Below are 18,233 nucleotides of genomic sequence, written 5' to 3'. Positions count from 1 at the left end.
TTCAGTAGGGCTATACCAATTTACACCAGTGGGCATCTGGTCCTGCGTGCTTATTTAATTCTTTTTTATTGAGCTGCTCCAAGCTGGGGCAAAGTACATTTTCTCTGTAATTTTAATACATAACTTGTTCACGTGTCATTTCAGCTTTGTCTTTCTGGTATAAATGCATTTTGTCATGACTTAAGGGAGAGACTAATCACCCTAAAGCTGTGCTTTCCTGCCTGTACATAATCATTAAGAATCCTCTAGAGTATCTCATACAGGTTCTGATTGTGACTTAGGGCTTAGCTTTTTTTTTTTGTAGGTTCATGACCCAAATAACTGTTTTGTTCTTTTTAGCTGCCTGTTGAAATGCATGGTTGTGTCATATGTACAAAGTAATCAGCTGCTTTTAAAACAAGCATTGACCTTAAAGCCATGTAGGCCTTGCAGGCGGGGCAGGAGAGATGGGGGGTGGGGCTGGCAGGCGGGGTCAGTGTAGCTAGCCTGGGTAGATGGGGGGAGGGGCAGTGTGGCTGGCTGGAGGAGATGGGGGAGTGTGTGTGGGGGCAGCAAGGTTGGCTGGGGAGATTGGGAGGAGAACTGGGCGGCAGGAAGCAGGGGTGGCTGGGAGGGTGTTGGGGACAGCAGTGCTGGCTGGGAAGGGTCAGGGAAAGCAGGCAGGGGGAGCAAATCGTCGGGTGGGGAGCGGGACTGACCCCGGCACATGCTGATCCTGGGACACTGTCAGTCCCACGCATGGTCCTGGCGAAGTGCAAGTGAGTCCGGCTGCGGCTCCACAACACGCTCAGGGGATGGGAGCATCCACCCCAAGGCATCAGACTCAACCAGGAATCACCATTCGGCCCCACACAGCTTGCTCTGGGGAGCTACATTTCCTGGGCAGGTGGGATGTTGAACCTGGAGAATAAATGTGGCTTCTGGTGCCTCCGTGTGCGGGTCCTGCTCAGAGCATTGAGGCTCTGGTTACTACGGTCTCATGTGTCTCTTGGAGACCTTCTGCCTGGCCCTGGGCCAGCAGCTGGAGCAGCTCCACAGACTCCAGCCCCGCAAACTGGAAGGCAGAAGGTTGGGAAGGGGAAAAATAGGAAGGAAGGGGCTTGTGCTGAGGGGAGGGGGCAGGACAGGAGAAGAAAGGGGAAGGCACCAAGGGACAGGGTCCAAGAGAGACAAATGCCAAGGGCTCATGCAGACAATGAGGAAAAGGGCGGGAGGGGAGGTGTCAGTGGGAGGGAGACAGGGTGATTCTGGGAGAGGAGAGGGTAAGGGCATTGGGGGCTAGAGGAGGGAGGGAGAGGTGCTGGGAGAAGGCTTGAAAGAAGGGGTGGGTATGATGAAGGTGAGGATGGAGCAAGTCATGTGTGAGGGCACAGGGGCATGAGAGGAACGGGCAGAGGCTGGTGAGGGGGTGGACATTAGGGAAAAAGAGGGCAAAGGGGGCAGAGGCAGTGAGGGAAGGGGGAGGCACCAGGCAGGTGCAGGTGCCAGGGGATTCTGGGAGTGAAGCAGAAGAGCAGACACCTGCAGGGGAGGGACCAGCACCAGAAGAGAGAGGCAGGGCAGGTGTGTAGAGGGAGGTGTTAGGAGAGGGGATGAGGAGGTGGTAGCTCACATAATCAGAGTGGGGCTACTGGAGGAGTGGGCACAGGGCGGAGAGACGGGCTGGTGGAGGGGGGCAGGTCTCAGGAAGGCTGAGGACAGTGAGAAGGGCAGGAGTCAGGACAGCAGAGGAGGATGATGGGGGCTAATTTGGCTACGACAAATCAGGAAAGAGATCTTGGAGTTATCGTGGACAGTTCTCTGAAAACGTCCACACAGTGTGCAATGGCGGTCAAAAAGGCAAATAGGATGTTAAGAATCATTAAGAAAGGGATAGAAAATAAGACACAGAATATCTTACTGCCCCTGTATAAAACTATGTATGCCCACATCTTGAGTACTGTGTACAGATGTGGTCGCCTCACCTCAAAAAATATATTTTGGCCATGGAAAGGGTTCAGAGAAGGGCAACTAAAATGATTAGGGGTTTGGAACAGGTCCCATATAAGGAGACGCTAAAGCGACTGGGACTTTTCAGTTTAGAAAAGAGGAGACTGAGGGGGGGATATGATAGAGGTCTGTAAAATCATGAGTGGTGTGGAGAGGGTGAATAAAGCAAAGTTATTCATTAGTTCCCATAATAAAGAACTAGAGGACACCAAATAAAATTAATGGGTAGCAGGCTTAAAACTAATAAGCGAACGTTCTTCTTCACATAGCGCATAGTCAACCTGTGGAACTCCTTGCTAGAGGAGCTAGGACTATAACAGAGTTTAAAGAGAAGCTAGATAAATTCATGGTGGTTAGGTCCATAAAAGGCTATTAGCCAAGGGATAGAAATGGTGTCCCTGGCCTCTAGATGGATGGCACAAGACATATCGCTTGATCATTGTCTTTGGTCCACCCCCTCTGGGGCACCTGGCGCTGGCCACTGTCAGCAGATAGGCAATTGGGCTAGATGGACCTTTGATCTGACCCAGTATGCCATTCTTATGTTCTTACATTGAGGGCAGCAGGCACCAGGGGAGCTGATGGAGCAAGGGGAGGAGACATGGCAGCAGAGGGAAAAGGTAGAGGTTTATAAGATATATATTAATAACTTGGGTACCACAGTGGCACATCTGAACAAGCCACATGAATTCATTCTGCTCATGGGAGGAAACTCTTAGAGTGAACACTTCCCCCAGCCTCTCCGCCCCCAAGTTAATGTCATGCACATTGGGTTAATGCAACTGCAGGATAGTTGCATGAGGCTGGTTTGATGGGGGACAAACTAAGCCCTATTGGTAGGAGGATGGTGGGAAAAGTCCTTAGAGGGGGGATCACATGACACCTTTTACTTCTGGTCGTGTGTCCATCTTGTCCTGAGAGTGTTACCTCCAGAGGTGTGGCTAACAGGTGTTAAGGGTGTGGCTAATGGGGGTCAAAGAGTACATTTAAAAAAACTTCTTTGGGTGCACACCCTATTGAAATGTGCTGCGCACGCCTATGTTAGCAATTATTTTTCTTACATTGCTCTTACAAAGACTTGACGTAATAGATGGATCCTTAAATGAACCATGTGGGTAGTTGAATTAGGGTATGAATTTCCACACTTGTTTGGCCCTTTGATACTGTACTTCAAAGCAGCACCCTGCAACACCCATATTATAACTCCCATAGGTATAATGCTGGGTACAATGCATGCCTTGTGAGTTATCATTTGAAAAGTCTTGATCTGCTCAACCTTAATAGCCTCCTGGAGTGCATGTGCAATCATTGTATGTGAAGTTGGGAAGCATTGCTATGTGTGCTACCAAAACTGCGAGGATGGGAAATGCTCACCAGCAGCTTCTCAGTTGCAACAAAATAGGTCCCAGACATTGGTCCATCAAGAAGAATCAACTACCCCACAAGATTTCTCAGAGAAGACACATGTGCCATGGGAGTGGATAGACTAACCCATGTCATAGCAAGGATCTTTCTAGCCACTGGAAGAAGAATGGCAGTGACATGAAATCATCACTTGGCCTCTACCCCTTACTTCCCTCCCTCAAAATCTCAACACCTGGGCCATCTTCTGGAGGACAAGGACTTTGATTTAGGGAGTTTGGTCCTAGGCTGGCAGGGGACAGGTCTGTGTACTGAGGAACTATAACTTGCTTTCTCCATCTGTTAGGCTGAGAGACTGGTTCAAATCTTGCTTAGTCTGTTAGAATTTAAACTGCAGATTTATGTTTATTTCCTAGGTAACCAACTCTGATCTCTGCTATTTATAATCACTCAATATCTTTCTTTCTGTAGTTAATAAATCTGGTTTCTAAAACGTGTATGTTTCTGTGCTAGGGGAATGTCAGTTTAACTTACAGAGGCTGGTGCATATCCACTTGCCTATGACGAAGTCAAACTCATGAGTTAGCACTGTGCCAGGGGGCCCCAAGCAGTGCAGGATGGTGCACTGCTGGGGTGCAAGGCAAAGGCTCTGGGGGGGGAATTGGCTGACGCATCTCCTGATGCCTGAGAAATCATTCATGTAACTCAGCTGAGTGTGTCCCTGCCGGTGGCTGGCTGTGTAAATGCAGTGCCTGGCAGAGGCTTGTGGCTTGACATTAACACCACAGGGGTGCGGAGAAGGGAGAGGAGTGGGTTTTCCGGGTTCAGTGGGCCCACAATCCAGGTTATACCCCCAAGGACCCTGCGACAGGCAGGAGGGCTGCTTAGGGAGCTGGGATCTGTGTGGCAGTGGCTGCATCTGGCTAGGGCTGTAGCTTGCCCCTGCCTCAGCAGTCGCTTCCCCCTTCTCATCTGTCTTCCCTCGGTCTGGCTGCAGCCTCCTTCACTGGCACCAGCCCAATCTCTGCTTGGGCTGGGGAGAGATGGAATCACCATCTCCCCGGGGTTCCATGGACTCATCTCACTCCCCACAACCAGCATCGGGGGTTGTTCTGGCTGATACTGCTGCTGGGGACTCAGCCAGCTCAGACCCAGTCTGGCCCTGGCACCCCTGAAGCTGGTACATCACCTGCCAATCTGGGCCATGTACACGAGTGTTGGAATGACCCAGATGTGGGAGGGTAGAGGGAGGCTAAGCCCCCACTAGCCCTAGCTACTCGCTAATCTGTGCTAATCACTTGTCTAATGGTTGTGAGGTTGGGGCCTAAGTTGCCTACATTTGAAAACTGGACCCAGGCTGTTTATGGGGGAGGACGGGTTGGCAGGAGGACGGTGACCGTGTGGCTAGGACATCTGGGCATCCCCAGCTATGCCTCAGTCTTATTGTTAGAGCTGGTTGAAACACTTCCACTGATTTGTGCTAGATGCTGTACAAAGACATGATTCTGGCTTCAAAGCATGTATGTAAGACAGCAAATGAGATATGGCCAGAGCTGAACGGGAGAGGCCCAGACATGTTGGAAAGATTATGGTAATTACATAGCATTATGAGCCCCATTTCTGAGGCGTGCCCCCACCCCATTCCTGTGCATTGGGTGGCTCCTGAACTTATCTACCAGACTGGGCTGTGCAAGCATGAGGAGGTGGTGGTGGGTGGATGGGGGGAACGTCTATGCAGAGGATACCACTGGCAATGAGGAACAAGTTAAATAGTGAGCTGCTTGGTAACGTCAGGACTTAGGAGACTTTGCATATACCCACTGGCAGATATTTAGGAGACTTCACCAGTAGAAATGTAGGGTACTGACACTACAAGGTTAGGCCACAGCTGAGTTGGGGGTGTGAGGATTTAAATTTTGGACATAGGCACCTAAAGAGAATCGGCCTCAGAAAATAATAAAATAAAAAGCACCTGCCAACCCCTCCCCATCACACTAGATTTTAACATCTGCAAAAGGATAATACGAGAGGTGAGAGAAGTAATCCAAACAAAAATCTAAACTCACAGGGGCAGGTCCTGGTTCCTAATTAACCGTTCTAAACTTCTAGTGGCACAGAGCAGCTTTTCAGCCATCCCCTATGTGGTTTGCTGATGACGCCCCTTGCAGATAAGACTCACCTGGTGGAACATAGCAGCCGTAGCTCACTCTATGGCACTGTCCATCTGCCACAGCACAGGGAGTTGAGGGCAGAAGGGGCCTGGCTGGAGCACTGATGCACTCTGGCAATCTGTGGATGCTATTGTTGGCCTTTTGGCAGCCACTGAAATTAGCTATGACTCAGGACAACCTCTGGTGAGCAGCTAGCTAAGAAGGCATAAAGGTGCTGTAATGCCACTTTTGCTCTCTGCCTGAAGCCCCAGGTTTGCTCTTTTCACAGCTCAGTCAGATCCAAGGAGCTGGACTGTAATTTGTTATTTCAGTGTTATTGCCAGCTTTAAAAAAAGTCTATTAACTGCAAATAGTCCACCAAGCTTTGCAAATGTTTCATTCAAACAGGCCCGCAGTGAAAACTGAGCCCACGTCTCAGCGAAAAATTAGCCCATTCCAAACCTTCCCCACTACATTAGGCTTTGAGATGGTACTTTTACGTGACTAGCTATTTGTACGGGTAGCCATGCACGAATGTCTGCTGCAAAGAAGATTCATTTCTTGCACAAGTCTGTTTTAATTTGGAACGAGAGAACTTGTCTATTACTTCAGCTGTCTCAAAACTAGATGAGTTCGACGATATCTCATGTGACTTGAATAATCTCACAGACCTCACAGCATGGCCAATGGCAACATTTAAGAATATGGGCTGTAGTACAGCTAGGGACGGACTGGTGTTCCGACTCCTGTCCTCCCCAACACTGTATGGCACCTCATATATATCCTGTGGTTAACCAGAGCCCTCATGCTGAATGCCATCACCACAGGCAGTAAGGCCATTGAAAGCAATATTCCTAGTAGTGGCTCTGCCATACTGTCCAGTTAACTTTATCTGACACAGAAATAACTCTCAGTCCCTCCAGACAGTGACCAAAATTCAACATGCCTGCCACAGCCACTCTGGAGGGAAGGTCAGACATTCCAATAGCTGATCTGCCTCTGCACTCCTTCCTATGTTAGAAACACAGGGCCTTAAGCGAAAGGTTGCTAAATCCATCATGAAAGGACGAGATCATTAATAGCATCCACTGTTTTCACTGCTGTCTTGCACACCATACATATAGGAGAATTTCAGCAAAAAAAACCCACCCCTAAATGACAGAGTGCTGGGCTGATTCCATTTTCCATGTGAAGCCCGATAAACTCTTCACCTGTTCTGTGCATTTTAATGTCTCGTAATTCAAGTCTGTAACATTTTGCTTTGCTGTGATGAGCCACGCTTTAAAAACATAGGAAATTGACCTGTCCTGTGACCATGGATAAAATGCACTACAGCACTAACTCCAGTGGGAGCCACTTGTGTACTGAATCATAGCCTGGCCATGTATTGGGCTTTAATGAATAAGCTGACCTATAAAGTTAAGTTTTAATCTCCCTATGATGTAGCCCACAATGTAATTAGCCCGCACAGCCAAAAGTACTGTTCAATCTCTCTGCATTGTGTTGTAACCAGCTCTTTACGATAATATGAGGACCTTGGGAATAGGGCTTGATTTCATCCAGTTTATTTTAATAAAATAATCACAGTACTATTTTACACCTTTCATCCTTAAGGATCCCTGAACCCTGTATAAAACCTATGGGACAAACCCCGAAGCCTTCCCTCATTTTGCCCTTGGGGCCAGATTTTGAAAGGCAGTTGTCTGGAACCTGCTAGAAGCATTGCCTAACTTCCATTCAAAGCCTTGGAAGCTAGGCACTTGAATATCTTAAATCTGGCAGTTGGTCCTTATTGAAGCAAATTCCTATGGAGTCAAAAGGAATTTGGCCTGAGGTAAGGATTTAAATTGAGTCAACTTATGAATTTGACTCCTTATAGGGCAGGACCCTAAGGTCACTACCCAGAATGGGAGTCTTGCCTCTGACTAGTAGCAATTCAGAACTGTTCACTCACACTGGAGGGAATGACCACGTGAGAACAGTTAATATTCATGCCAGGCAGTGACTGCTGGGAAAGCTACCCAGGTCTGTTGCAGCTGCAGCCCTGGAAGCATTTGTGCACTGTGGCAGCTAGCCCTATGTGGGGGCAACACTGGAAATATTTGCTGATAGTTTACTTGTGCATTTTAGAAACCAGCAAAGCAAAAGCAGTTACTTTTTTTTTCCCCGATGCCGAAATATGTTCTCTCAGAGCACTATCCGGCCATGGAATAAGACAATTCGATGTCACCAGCTCCTGGATGTCTACCACATCATGAGGTGGAAGTCCTCTTGTGCACCTTCCACATCCATGTGGCAGTGGAGCACAAACTGGCCCTAACTGAGTAGCTTAATAGACATGGGCCTGATCTTGCAAAAACTCATGCATGTGTTTAACTTTAAGCCCGTGTGTAACAGTGCAGCACATATATGAGGATATGTCTTCTCTGTAACTGGAAGGTGTAATTCCTAGCTCGGGTAGCCATACATGCACAAGCCATGCTTGAGCTAGAGCACTGAAATAGCAGCGGCCCTGGGTGGTGGCTCAGGCTAGCTGCCTGAGTACGTGCCCAGCGGTCAGGTGGCTAGTCTGAGTCTCTGTCTCTGGTGCCGTGGCCACGCTGTGACTTTTTTCGTGTGCTAGCTCCAGCAGAGCAACACCTCCTGGTGGTTGTGTGCACATGTCATGGTTTTCAGGGATAAGGCTTCAATGAACGGCAGACGGACCAACACGGGAAGGAAAGCAGCAGATTTACAGTGAAGCTTTCCAACTGCAGCAGGCAATGCAATACAACCAAAAAGGAACTACATGAGGCGGGGGGGACCACTGCACAAATTGTGGGATGTTATCAGGGGCCAGTTCTGGGCAAGGCCTCAGGCAGAAGAGGCAGAGCTGGGGCTTAGAGGTACTCTGTGTGTATGTGACACAGAGACTTTGACACATATTGTGTGTGTGTGAGACTCCGTGGTACAGAGACTGGGAGAGTGTGTGTGTGTGTGTCACTATGTGTGTCTGTACAGTGACTGTTTTTTGTGCATGTGAGGGGGAGTGTGTGGCACAGATAGTGGGTGCCTATGTATATGACCCAGAGACTGTGTGTGTGTGTGTGTGTGTGTGTGTGTGTGTGTGACCATTCATACCTCAGACTGGAGCAGCTTTCCTGCGTGTTCCTCTCCCCAAACCATGCTCTGCAAAGATGGGGTGCAGGGGCAGGAGGACACCTGACATCAGCACTCCCCTCCCATCCTCCTCCCCATTCTGCACAGCTAGCAGGAGGGTCCTGGGAGAAGCTGGCTGCAGGATGGAGCAAGGTGTGGGGGAGGGGCCACGGAACATACACTGTCAGGTGTATGTAGGCACCCTCTGATAATCAGCTGGGCAGGCCAGATAGAAATGTTGGGCGGGAAGCATCTGGCCCAAAGGCCATATTTTGCCCATCTCTGGTTTGGGGGCATCATGCAGGCACATGTCACTCTGAACTATATGGGAAAACAAGGTATGTTTGGCCAAAGACACAAATATCTTTACTACAGAACAGAACCAACCTCAGGCTGTAATCTACCCTCCAAACACAAGGGGAACTCAATGTACACATTTTAGAAGGTTGATGGGCTGACAGCTCCTCTTGAGATTTGACCTTGTGGTTCCAGGAAGTTTAAAGCATCAATTCTGAAAAACCCAAACAATCTCTCCCTTTTTTTCCCCATATTTTTTTACCTGATTAGGATGGAATCCATCAACAGGTTCTATCAGCTGCCAGCTTTCTCCTCCTAGTTTGTGCCACTCATCAGCAACTGAAAATCACATAATCACAAAGGATTAAACACACACATCACATCCCCTTCATGCCACATCAGAGAGAGTATTTTTAGCAGACAACTGCTGCACATAAAGATTATGCTAATTTGTGAAATGGTGCCAGCGCCAATACCACATTCAATTCCCTTTCCTTAAGGTAGTATTTACACCTTTATTTTTTGTATCCAATATATGTATACAAGGAAGTTCTTTGACATAAATGATTGTAAAACTTTGTCTTCCAACTAAGAATTTTGCTGCACTGAGTGAAACTGAAATATTTAACACTGATTTAATACTCCTTCATTTTTCATTTCAGGAACAGCTTCAGCAAAGCCAAAAATTAAAAAAAACAAAACACTTCTGCTTGGAAAAAAGATTGCACCGGTAGACAGTTGGGGTGATGTCTTCAGGAACAGTATGTCATTTTCAGTTACCCCGTATATTCCGGCGTACAAGACGACTTTTGATGTTAAAAAACATCCCCCCAAAATCGGGGGTCGTCTTGTACGCTGGTATACATCCCAGGCGCGCCTGGGATGCCCCCCCTCGGGCTTCCCCCGAGGCTTTGCAAAGCCGCGGAGGGGCTCCGGCGGCGGGGCAGCCCAGGAGCACCTGGGATGCCCCGCCGCGGGAGCCCCTCCGCGGCTTTGCAAAGCCTCGGGGGAAGCCGGCGGCGGGGCATCCCAGGCGCGCCTGGGATGCCCCCCCGCCGGCTTCCCCTGAGGCTTTGCAAAGCTGCTGCGGCTTTGCTCCCGGTGCCTCTGGTCTGCTGGGGACCGTCTCCAGCAGACCAGGGACACCGGGAGCAAAGGAGGCTGGGGTATAAGACGAAACCCTATCTTTTAACTAAAAAATTAGGGGGTCGTCTTAGTCGCCCTATACGCCGGAAAATACGGTACTTTTCTTCTGAGTGGCCCTTTTCAACTCCAGCAAAAGAACCTTTCTGAATTATATAAGCATTGCATCCAAGCCCCACAGCCATGGAAGAAATAAAGAGCTTCTTTTCTTGAAAAGGGTTGAGTGGCAATCAAACATCAGACCAGCAGAAACGGCCTTAGCTGAGTCCTAATTCAATAATTTATTTTATAATGATGGATTAAGAATTTGTAATGGTATCATGCACATAATCCATCATGCAAAGACATGCTCTCTTCCTCCATCTCCATCTCCCTTTGAAAACAGCATTTCTTCTTGGCTGAACAATCTGCTTTAGAATCACTGCTTTTGCAACTAGGGCCTGATTTGGATTTTTCAAACACCAATTTATCTGTAGAATCAAAGACCCACACTATTGACTTAAACAAAGAAAAAGCGATTCAAAACAAATGGTTTAAAAACATATTGCATATTTGTAACTAGACATTCTGGATCTTATACACACACACAAATCATGGCACTCAAAGTCCTTCTTAAATTAGGCAATTATATTATTTTAAAAAATTTGCTCACGGGATACACTTTGCATTTTCATAAGGGACCTGAGATACTGCAGTAATACAATATTACTCAGCCATACCTCAGTATTATGCGCTTTGGACACTTGATCCTAAAGTAAGACAACACTGAGCTGTCACAAGTACAATTATTTTAGGTCCTCACACAGGCAAGAAAGATAAGGAGAGACGTACTGAAGGATGCAAAGGGATGATTGATGCCTTTATTCTGGCTTAGTAACTCTTTTTAAGCATTAAGAATATTTTTAAAGTTGTCTTGGGAAGACATAAGCATGGACTAATCCTAGGAAGTCTGTGAGGATTTTGGATTGATTTGATTTACCATCGCATTTTGGGATTCAAGTTAGTGTTTGAGCAGATAAAGGGAGCAACTGCCCTGGGGCCTGGTGACTTAAAAGGCCCGGGATGCAGCCATCACCTTGGGAGCAGCAGTGTCTAGAGCTCTGGGCCCTTAAAATCATTACCAGAACATCTGAGTGGCGTGCCCCTGCAGCCCCGGTAGCACTGAAAGGCTGGCTGAGGGAGGCTACCTTCCTGTCCCACCTCTTCTGGTAGAGGCCCTGCCCTTTCCAAGGGGTGTATGTGTGGAGCCAGCTCTGCTCAAGGCCTGGCGAGGTCTCTCATCAGCCCTGCACAGGCCGATGCCATTAATGTGTGCCCACACCTGTAGGGCTCCCTCTGTAAACTTCCAGGACCTGTCAAGCTAAGTAGCTCAGTGATTTTCACCACACAAAGTTTTCTGGAAACTCTTTATAACCCCTCTTGGCCTCTCTCCACAGAACAGGATGATCCAGACCTTATTCTTCACTTTTTTCTACTCCTACTTTAAATAAGCCTATGGGCCAGCTTCTGACTGCTGCTTGAGACTGCCAGAAAAGCCACAGTGACAATATGGGTTGGAAGTTTCACTCACTGTCTGTCTGGTTCACAACCAGTGCACGGCCCCTGAGCCACTTACACCCTGGAACCCTGACTCTGTAGTCTCGGGGTAGGGCTCCCAGCGTTTCAACACCTTTTGCTTCTAATCTCAGATAGGGTTGCCAGGTGGTTTCAACTAAAATACCGGACACGCTTGGCATTACATCACAATCGACATTACATCTTATTTAGAAAATACCGGACATTTATATTGTCTCATTTATATTTTCTCAATTTGTTTCCCGAACAGAAAGCTCAAATACTGGATTGTCTGGTTCAAAACTGGACACCTGGCAACCCTAATCTCAAAGTGGATCCTGAGCTCCAATACTAGCTTCATGGCTCAGATTAGGGGCATGGGACTGAGCAAGAGGACAGAGGCTCCGACTACACTCCAGCCTGGGGTGTGACTAGCTCATATAGACACATTTGAGCTAGACTTAATCCAGCTATCTTAATCCAGCACATGCTTCTGGTCAGGATAGCCACCCGCGTAACTACGCAGGATTTCAGGCCTACTGGTACAGCCTATGCAGAAGTGCTCACTGCCACAGCTTCACCGCTCCAGTGCCAGGACTAGTTTGACTAAAGTTAGCATGGGTATGTCGACATGAGCTGCAACCACACCCTGTGATTGATGTATAGACATACCCTTAGCTTCTCAGAATACTTGAATGCTGTTTTATCATCAAGAAAACAGAATCATTTGGTAGTCTCCTAGTTATGGGCTTGAATTTGGCCTCATCACATTACTTAACAGGTTAGGGTTTGTGTGGGTGGTTTGTTTTACTATGTTGAAGTAATAGTGTTCCTAATCAAGAAACAGTGTTGGAGTGAACCCCTTTACACCAGGTCTGAATTTGGCTCAATGTATTTCACTTTAAAAACTGTCATAGACTAGATCTTGTCTGACTACGCCCAAAGGCTTGATGAATGCAGACAGCTGGTCTGTGGGTGTATATTGCCTTTCTAAGAGGTAGAGCCAATTTATATGCACATTTAAAAATTACATGGTTCTCCTCATTAGATAAACTAATACATTTTTCAGCCAAAGTTAACATTTCAATTTGCATGTCCACTTACCTAGTACTGCGGGGATTAAAATATAGGGGAAAACCCCCTGCTAGCTCCCAATTTCCCTCCCAAGCAAGCACTTCTGGGCATTACCATCTCCATAGTTACAGACTGTTCTAAATACAATTTATTGATTATAATAGGGGTTTTCAATGTTGGGTCACAGGCCCGCCTGGGTAAGTCACTGGCAGGCAACCTGATGCTTTGTTTATCTAAGGGTCCATAGACACGGAGCCTCGCAGCTCCCACTGGTTGCAGTTCACTGCATGTAGAAAGCAAAAACCTAGCTGTGGATGCTCTGCTAACCAGTTGGGTGGCATTTGAATTTCTCCCGATTGGCCATGCAAGCACTCAGCTTACATGGAACACTGGTGCCCATCACTGTTATGAAGCAGACTGCTTAAGGGGAACTCAGAAACTGAGAGATTTACCAACTGGAAACCAATATTACTATACACTCATCGGCTGTAGAACACTTTGTAAAATGTATTTCCAAGATAAAATTTGTACGTGTTGTGGTTGATTTTGTTTACCTAGTTTATTTGATGTAGTGTTATAAAGTATAGTTCTTTACGTTGTACTTTTTTTTCATTAAACCAAAGTAATTACACAGTACTTTAACTTATTAAAATAATTTTGTTTGTACTAATGTTTAATAATTCTTATGAAAATTTAGATAACTATAGTTATACAGGATTATATTTTTCACTAAGTAAGAGAATTTCATAGTAACTTATTGTAAAGAAAGAGAAAAGAATTCAAATACTCAATAGAAGCAATGCTAAGTGCACCAAAATCCAGCCTATAGGCACTGATGATTTTAACAAAACTCCTGCTCAACCACTGGAAGCCTAGTCCGAACTACCTAGTCCGTGCCGCGTGTAGCTCCCGAGGGTCGATCTTCTTGCATTCAATTTAGTGGATCTAGTGTAGACCCCCAAATCGAATGCTGAGGGCAGCCTGCAACGGCATCCTGTACTTCTCATTCTGTGAGGACTACCTCCTGCAGTGTAGATGCTGTGGCAGCTCGGCTTAAGATAAATCCAGCTTCTCATTTTGTCCCCAAGGCTGGGGGGTGGGGTCTGCAGCCACTACTCCCAGGAGGAAATGTAGGGTAAAGGTAGTTAGAGACTCTCCTCTGAGGTGGACAGAGGCATCCATCTGTCACCCTGACATGACAGCCCGGGAGGTGTACTATCTGCCACGGGCCCATATCTGAGGGTATGTCTACACTACCACCCTCGTTCGAACTAGGGTGGTAATGTAGGCAACCGGAGTTGCAAATGAAGCCCGGGATTTGAATTTCTCCTCATGAAACGGTAGTTCGGAATAGGAAGCCTAGTCCGAACTACCTAGTCCATGCCGCGTGTAGCCGCACGGCACGAAGTCCACACTAGCGGACATTTAAAAATGGCGGCACCTGGCGAGATGCAAATGAAGCCCGGGAAATTCAAATCCCGGGCTTCATTTGCAACTCCGGTTGCCTACATTACCACCCTAGTTCGAACTAGGGTGGTAGTGTAGACATACCCTGAGACATTATGGAGGGATTGTCGAGGATCATCCAAACCTCTGACTACAATCGCATGCTATCCATCTATGTGGGCACTAATGATACTGTGAGGTAAGACCCTCAGCAGATCACAAGTGACTACAGGGTATAGGCTGCCCCTGACTTGCGACACGATCGGTTCTGGGAATAGTGTTGCAAGTCGGGGGTGTCGTAACTCGAGCCTCATGCAGGGCTGTAAATGCAGGGCTGAGGACATAAATCGGGGGATTTTGGCCCCTTCTGCACTTACAGAAAAGGTTGTAAGTACAGGGGGTTGTAAATCGGGCCGTCGTAAAGCGTGGGCCTCCTGTACTGGGAGTACAGGTGAGGGAGTTTGTGGTGCAGGTGGTGTTCTCTTCTGGTCAAGGATATGGGCCCAGACAGAAACAGATGTATCCTAGAGGTGATAGTGAAGATGATGTCACTAGGAGGGCTTTAGTTTCCTTGTCCATGGGATGCTATTCCAGGAAGAAGGACTGCTAAGCAGAGATGGGGTTGTTCTAGTGAGGAAGGCGAAGAACATATTTGGATACAGACTGGCTAGCCTATTGAGGGGGGCTTTAAACTAGGTTTGATGAGGGCAAGTGATCAAAACCTAGAGCTAAGGCAAAAACATGGAAACCTGGGAGAAGGGTCAGAAACTGGGGAGAGCAGGGACAGTAACAGAAGGAATAAAAGATGAGACAGAATGGGGGAGAATCAGTATCTCAGATGTCTGTATATTAATGTGAAAAGTGGGGGGAATAAGCAGGAAGAACTCATAATGCTATTAAATAATTACAACTATGACATAGTTGGCACCACAGAGACTTGATGGGATAATGTAAATGATTAGAATGTTGGTATAGAAGAGTACAGCTTCCTTGGGAAGAACAGGCAGGAAAAAGAGAGGAGGTGTTACCTTACATATTAAACATCTGTACACCTGGAGTGAGGTTGAGATAGAAATAGGACACAGACTTGTTGAGAGTTTCTGGGTAAGGATAAAAGGATTGCAAACAAAGGTGATGTCATGCAAGGCATCTACTACAGACCACCTAATCAGGAAGAAGAGATGAATGATGCTTTTCTTAAACAACTAACAAAATCATCCAAAAGCACAGGACTTGGTGTTGCTGGGGGACTTCAACTATCCAGACATCTGTTGGGAAAATAACACAGGAGGGCACAGATTATCTAACACATTCTTGGAATGTATTGGAGACAATTCTTCATTTCAGATGGTGGAGGAAGCTACTGGGGAGGCTGTTCTGGATTTGATTTTGACAAACAGGGAAGAACTGGTTAAGAATTTGAAAGTGGAAGACAGTGTGGGTGAAAGTGATCATGAAATGATAGCATTCATGATTCTAAGAAATGGTAGGAGACCAGCAAAATAAAGACAATGGATTTCAAGAAGACAGACTTTAGCAAAATAAAAAAGAATCAGGGATTTCATCATAGAGAATCAGGGACTTACATACCAGTTAGCTCCAATAAGTCTCTCTCTAGATGAGGAGGGGTGGGAGAGGTAACAAGGCGACTCACAGTCCTGAGCTCCCTGAAAAAGCATCAGGGTAGGTCTACGCTGCAATCTGAGGTGTGACAGCAGCCTGTGTAGATTTCCTGAGCTAGTAGCTTTGATCTAGCTAACATGAACAACAATAGCAGAGAAGCCATGGCAGCACAGGCTAACTACGTGACTATATACTCACGGGTCTTGGCTGGGTTTGAAGTCAATGGGCATGAGGTGTCTAAATACTTTTGAGGGTCTGACACACAGATACTTATGAAAATCCTCCATATTTGCAAACATGCTCAGCACCAGCAATCAGGGCAAGATCTTCCAAAGTGGACAGCTCCTCTTTAGGAAGCAAAATAAATTAGACGATGAACTCTTTCCAAAGCTGGCCCTGTGCTTCTAGGAAAATTTAGCCCATATGGGGTAAAATGAGTTTATTCAAGTTTTTACTTTGGAAAACACAGTCTGTGCTATTTAGCAGAATAAAACATGTTGAAAGAGACAATTTTGTTGAGGAGTTGTTCATCCCGGAGAATGCAATGTAAAGCCTGTCAAATAATATATTTTATAATTCATGCCAGCCATCTGTGCAATCTCAGGCATACAGAGACAATGATAAACTCCAACCTAGAAAATCTGGTGTGCCACAATATAAACAGAAATACTTTTTTATTAGAGTCATCAGCCTGGCAGCCAGCTCCACAGAGGATTTTGGTTTTTTGTTAAAAATGATTGTGTAGGTTTTTAATGAAGCATTTCATCAGGATATTTTAAAAACAGAAATCTATTTCTACAATATGTAACCACCACAAAGAAGCAATATGAATCTGAGAGGAAAGTCAGTGGGGATTGCAAAGTTGGAAAGCTTCAGTTTCCTGTCCAGTCTTACAGTACCTCTAAGAACTGAGGAATTTTGGCCTCAAAGTTGAGGGGGACAAGAAACTAATTCTACACACTTCTCCTTACTGCTACCCCTCTTGCTCCTTTGGTGCTCCCCTCAAGTTCTCCTGGATCCCAACACAAGAAGAATGCCTCCTTCTCTCCATCCATCCTGTATTTACTCCCATGCCTCCAAAAGCTTCCTTGCTTTGGTTTCTTCATTATTAAAACAAATGTGTGGAAACCCATCTTGAAGAACCTCTTTTATTATTAGATATGTACAAACATGAAAAATGGGTATCTATCTACGAGTAGAGTTGCAGATGCCATAAATTACAAAAACAACACTTGAACACTTCGGGTATGTCTACACTAGCTTGTTAGTTCGAACTAGGTAGGCAAATGAGGGCAATCGGAGTTGCAAATGAAGCCCGGGATTTAAATATCCCAGGCTTCATTTGCATGTTCCCAGGCGCCACCATTTTTAAATCCCCCTTAGTCTGAACTCTGTGCCCGCGGCTACATGTGGCACGCAGTAGGTAGTTCAAATTAGAGATTCTAATATTTAAATCCCGGGCTTCATTTGCAACTCTGGTTGCCCTCATTTGCCTACCTAGTTCGAACTAACAAGCTAGTGTAGACATACCCTTCTAGAGCACCAAACTTCCCTCTCCCCCACACATTTGATTCCTCTACAAAGCTCACCTCTGTGACAGCCTGCATAAATAGATTTGTCCCGCAACATGTTGTGAAGGTCAATAAACTTGGAATACTTCAGACCTGGGGTAAAAGACTTTTCTGGAAATGAGGGACACTCACAGAGAATGCTCTACCACCACTCGGTTAATGGTTAGTAGTCTCTGTTTTGCCCGTGATAGCTCACAGATGTGTTGTAAGGCATAATATATTATTGTGTGATGTTTGGGTGAAAAGTGCTGCTTATTCTAAGTGTAATTCTAGCTGTTCTTGGATGTTCAGAATGCTGCAGACTGAATGCTATATCCCCTGCATGGGTCCTCTCGTGCTCCTCTGAGAGTTTCATAATGCCCCACAGATTTTACAACCTGTCAACATACACATCCAAAATCCTGCATTGCTTGGAAACCTGTGAATACCACTTTTTAATCAGCCACAGAGCCTTCAATTGAGCCACATGGAGCACTCAGTCTCAGGGGCTGTCCATGTTATCTATCTCAGAGACTGTGGAACTCGGGTGAAGATCTAAGAAGAGTCTCCTCCCATGACCATTGGCCCTCACATGGCTTGTCAGCTGAATGAATGTGTTGCTATTTTCACTGTACAGCATAAAAATAAGAAGCATACTAAAGCTGTTTGTTCCGTTCTTGTCTAAATGCTTGCTGACTGGTACAAAATACAACTTACTTTTTTCCAATGGGAAATCCATGTAGAAAAGATCAAAATTGGCAAACGTCTCAGATGTTGTTATTTCTTTCAGGACATTGGAAAGCTGTAAAGCTCTCTGGAAAAAAAACCCAAAGAAACAATGAGATTTTCACAGCCACTGAAAAACTTCATTTGGGTTCAGCTTTTGTAACCAATGTGGGAGAAGAAT

General features: G+C 46.2%; 1 protein-coding gene across 2 annotated transcripts in view; it reads right to left on the bottom strand.

Annotated features, from left to right (window-relative positions):
• The window catches only part of AOAH (acyloxyacyl hydrolase), a 132,303-nt gene that overhangs the window by 3,895 nt on the left and 110,175 nt on the right, over nucleotides 1–18,233 (bottom strand). For both annotated transcript variants that reach the window (XM_006124062.4, XM_075921745.1), the window contains exons 20-21: nucleotides 18,044–18,140; nucleotides 9,199–9,275 (exon numbers count right to left, since the gene is read on the bottom strand). In XM_006124062.4, the coding sequence (XP_006124124.2) occupies nucleotides 9,199–9,275; nucleotides 18,044–18,140 (174 nt within the window). The remainder of the gene's footprint in view (nucleotides 1–9,198; nucleotides 9,276–18,043; nucleotides 18,141–18,233) is intronic.

This window comes from Pelodiscus sinensis, chromosome 2, assembly GCF_049634645.1.
Source record: "Pelodiscus sinensis isolate JC-2024 chromosome 2, ASM4963464v1, whole genome shotgun sequence".
NCBI lineage: Eukaryota > Metazoa > Chordata > Testudines > Trionychidae > Pelodiscus > Pelodiscus sinensis.
Note: the sequence above shows the minus strand (reverse complement) of the source record. Positions and strands in the feature narration are given on the sequence as shown.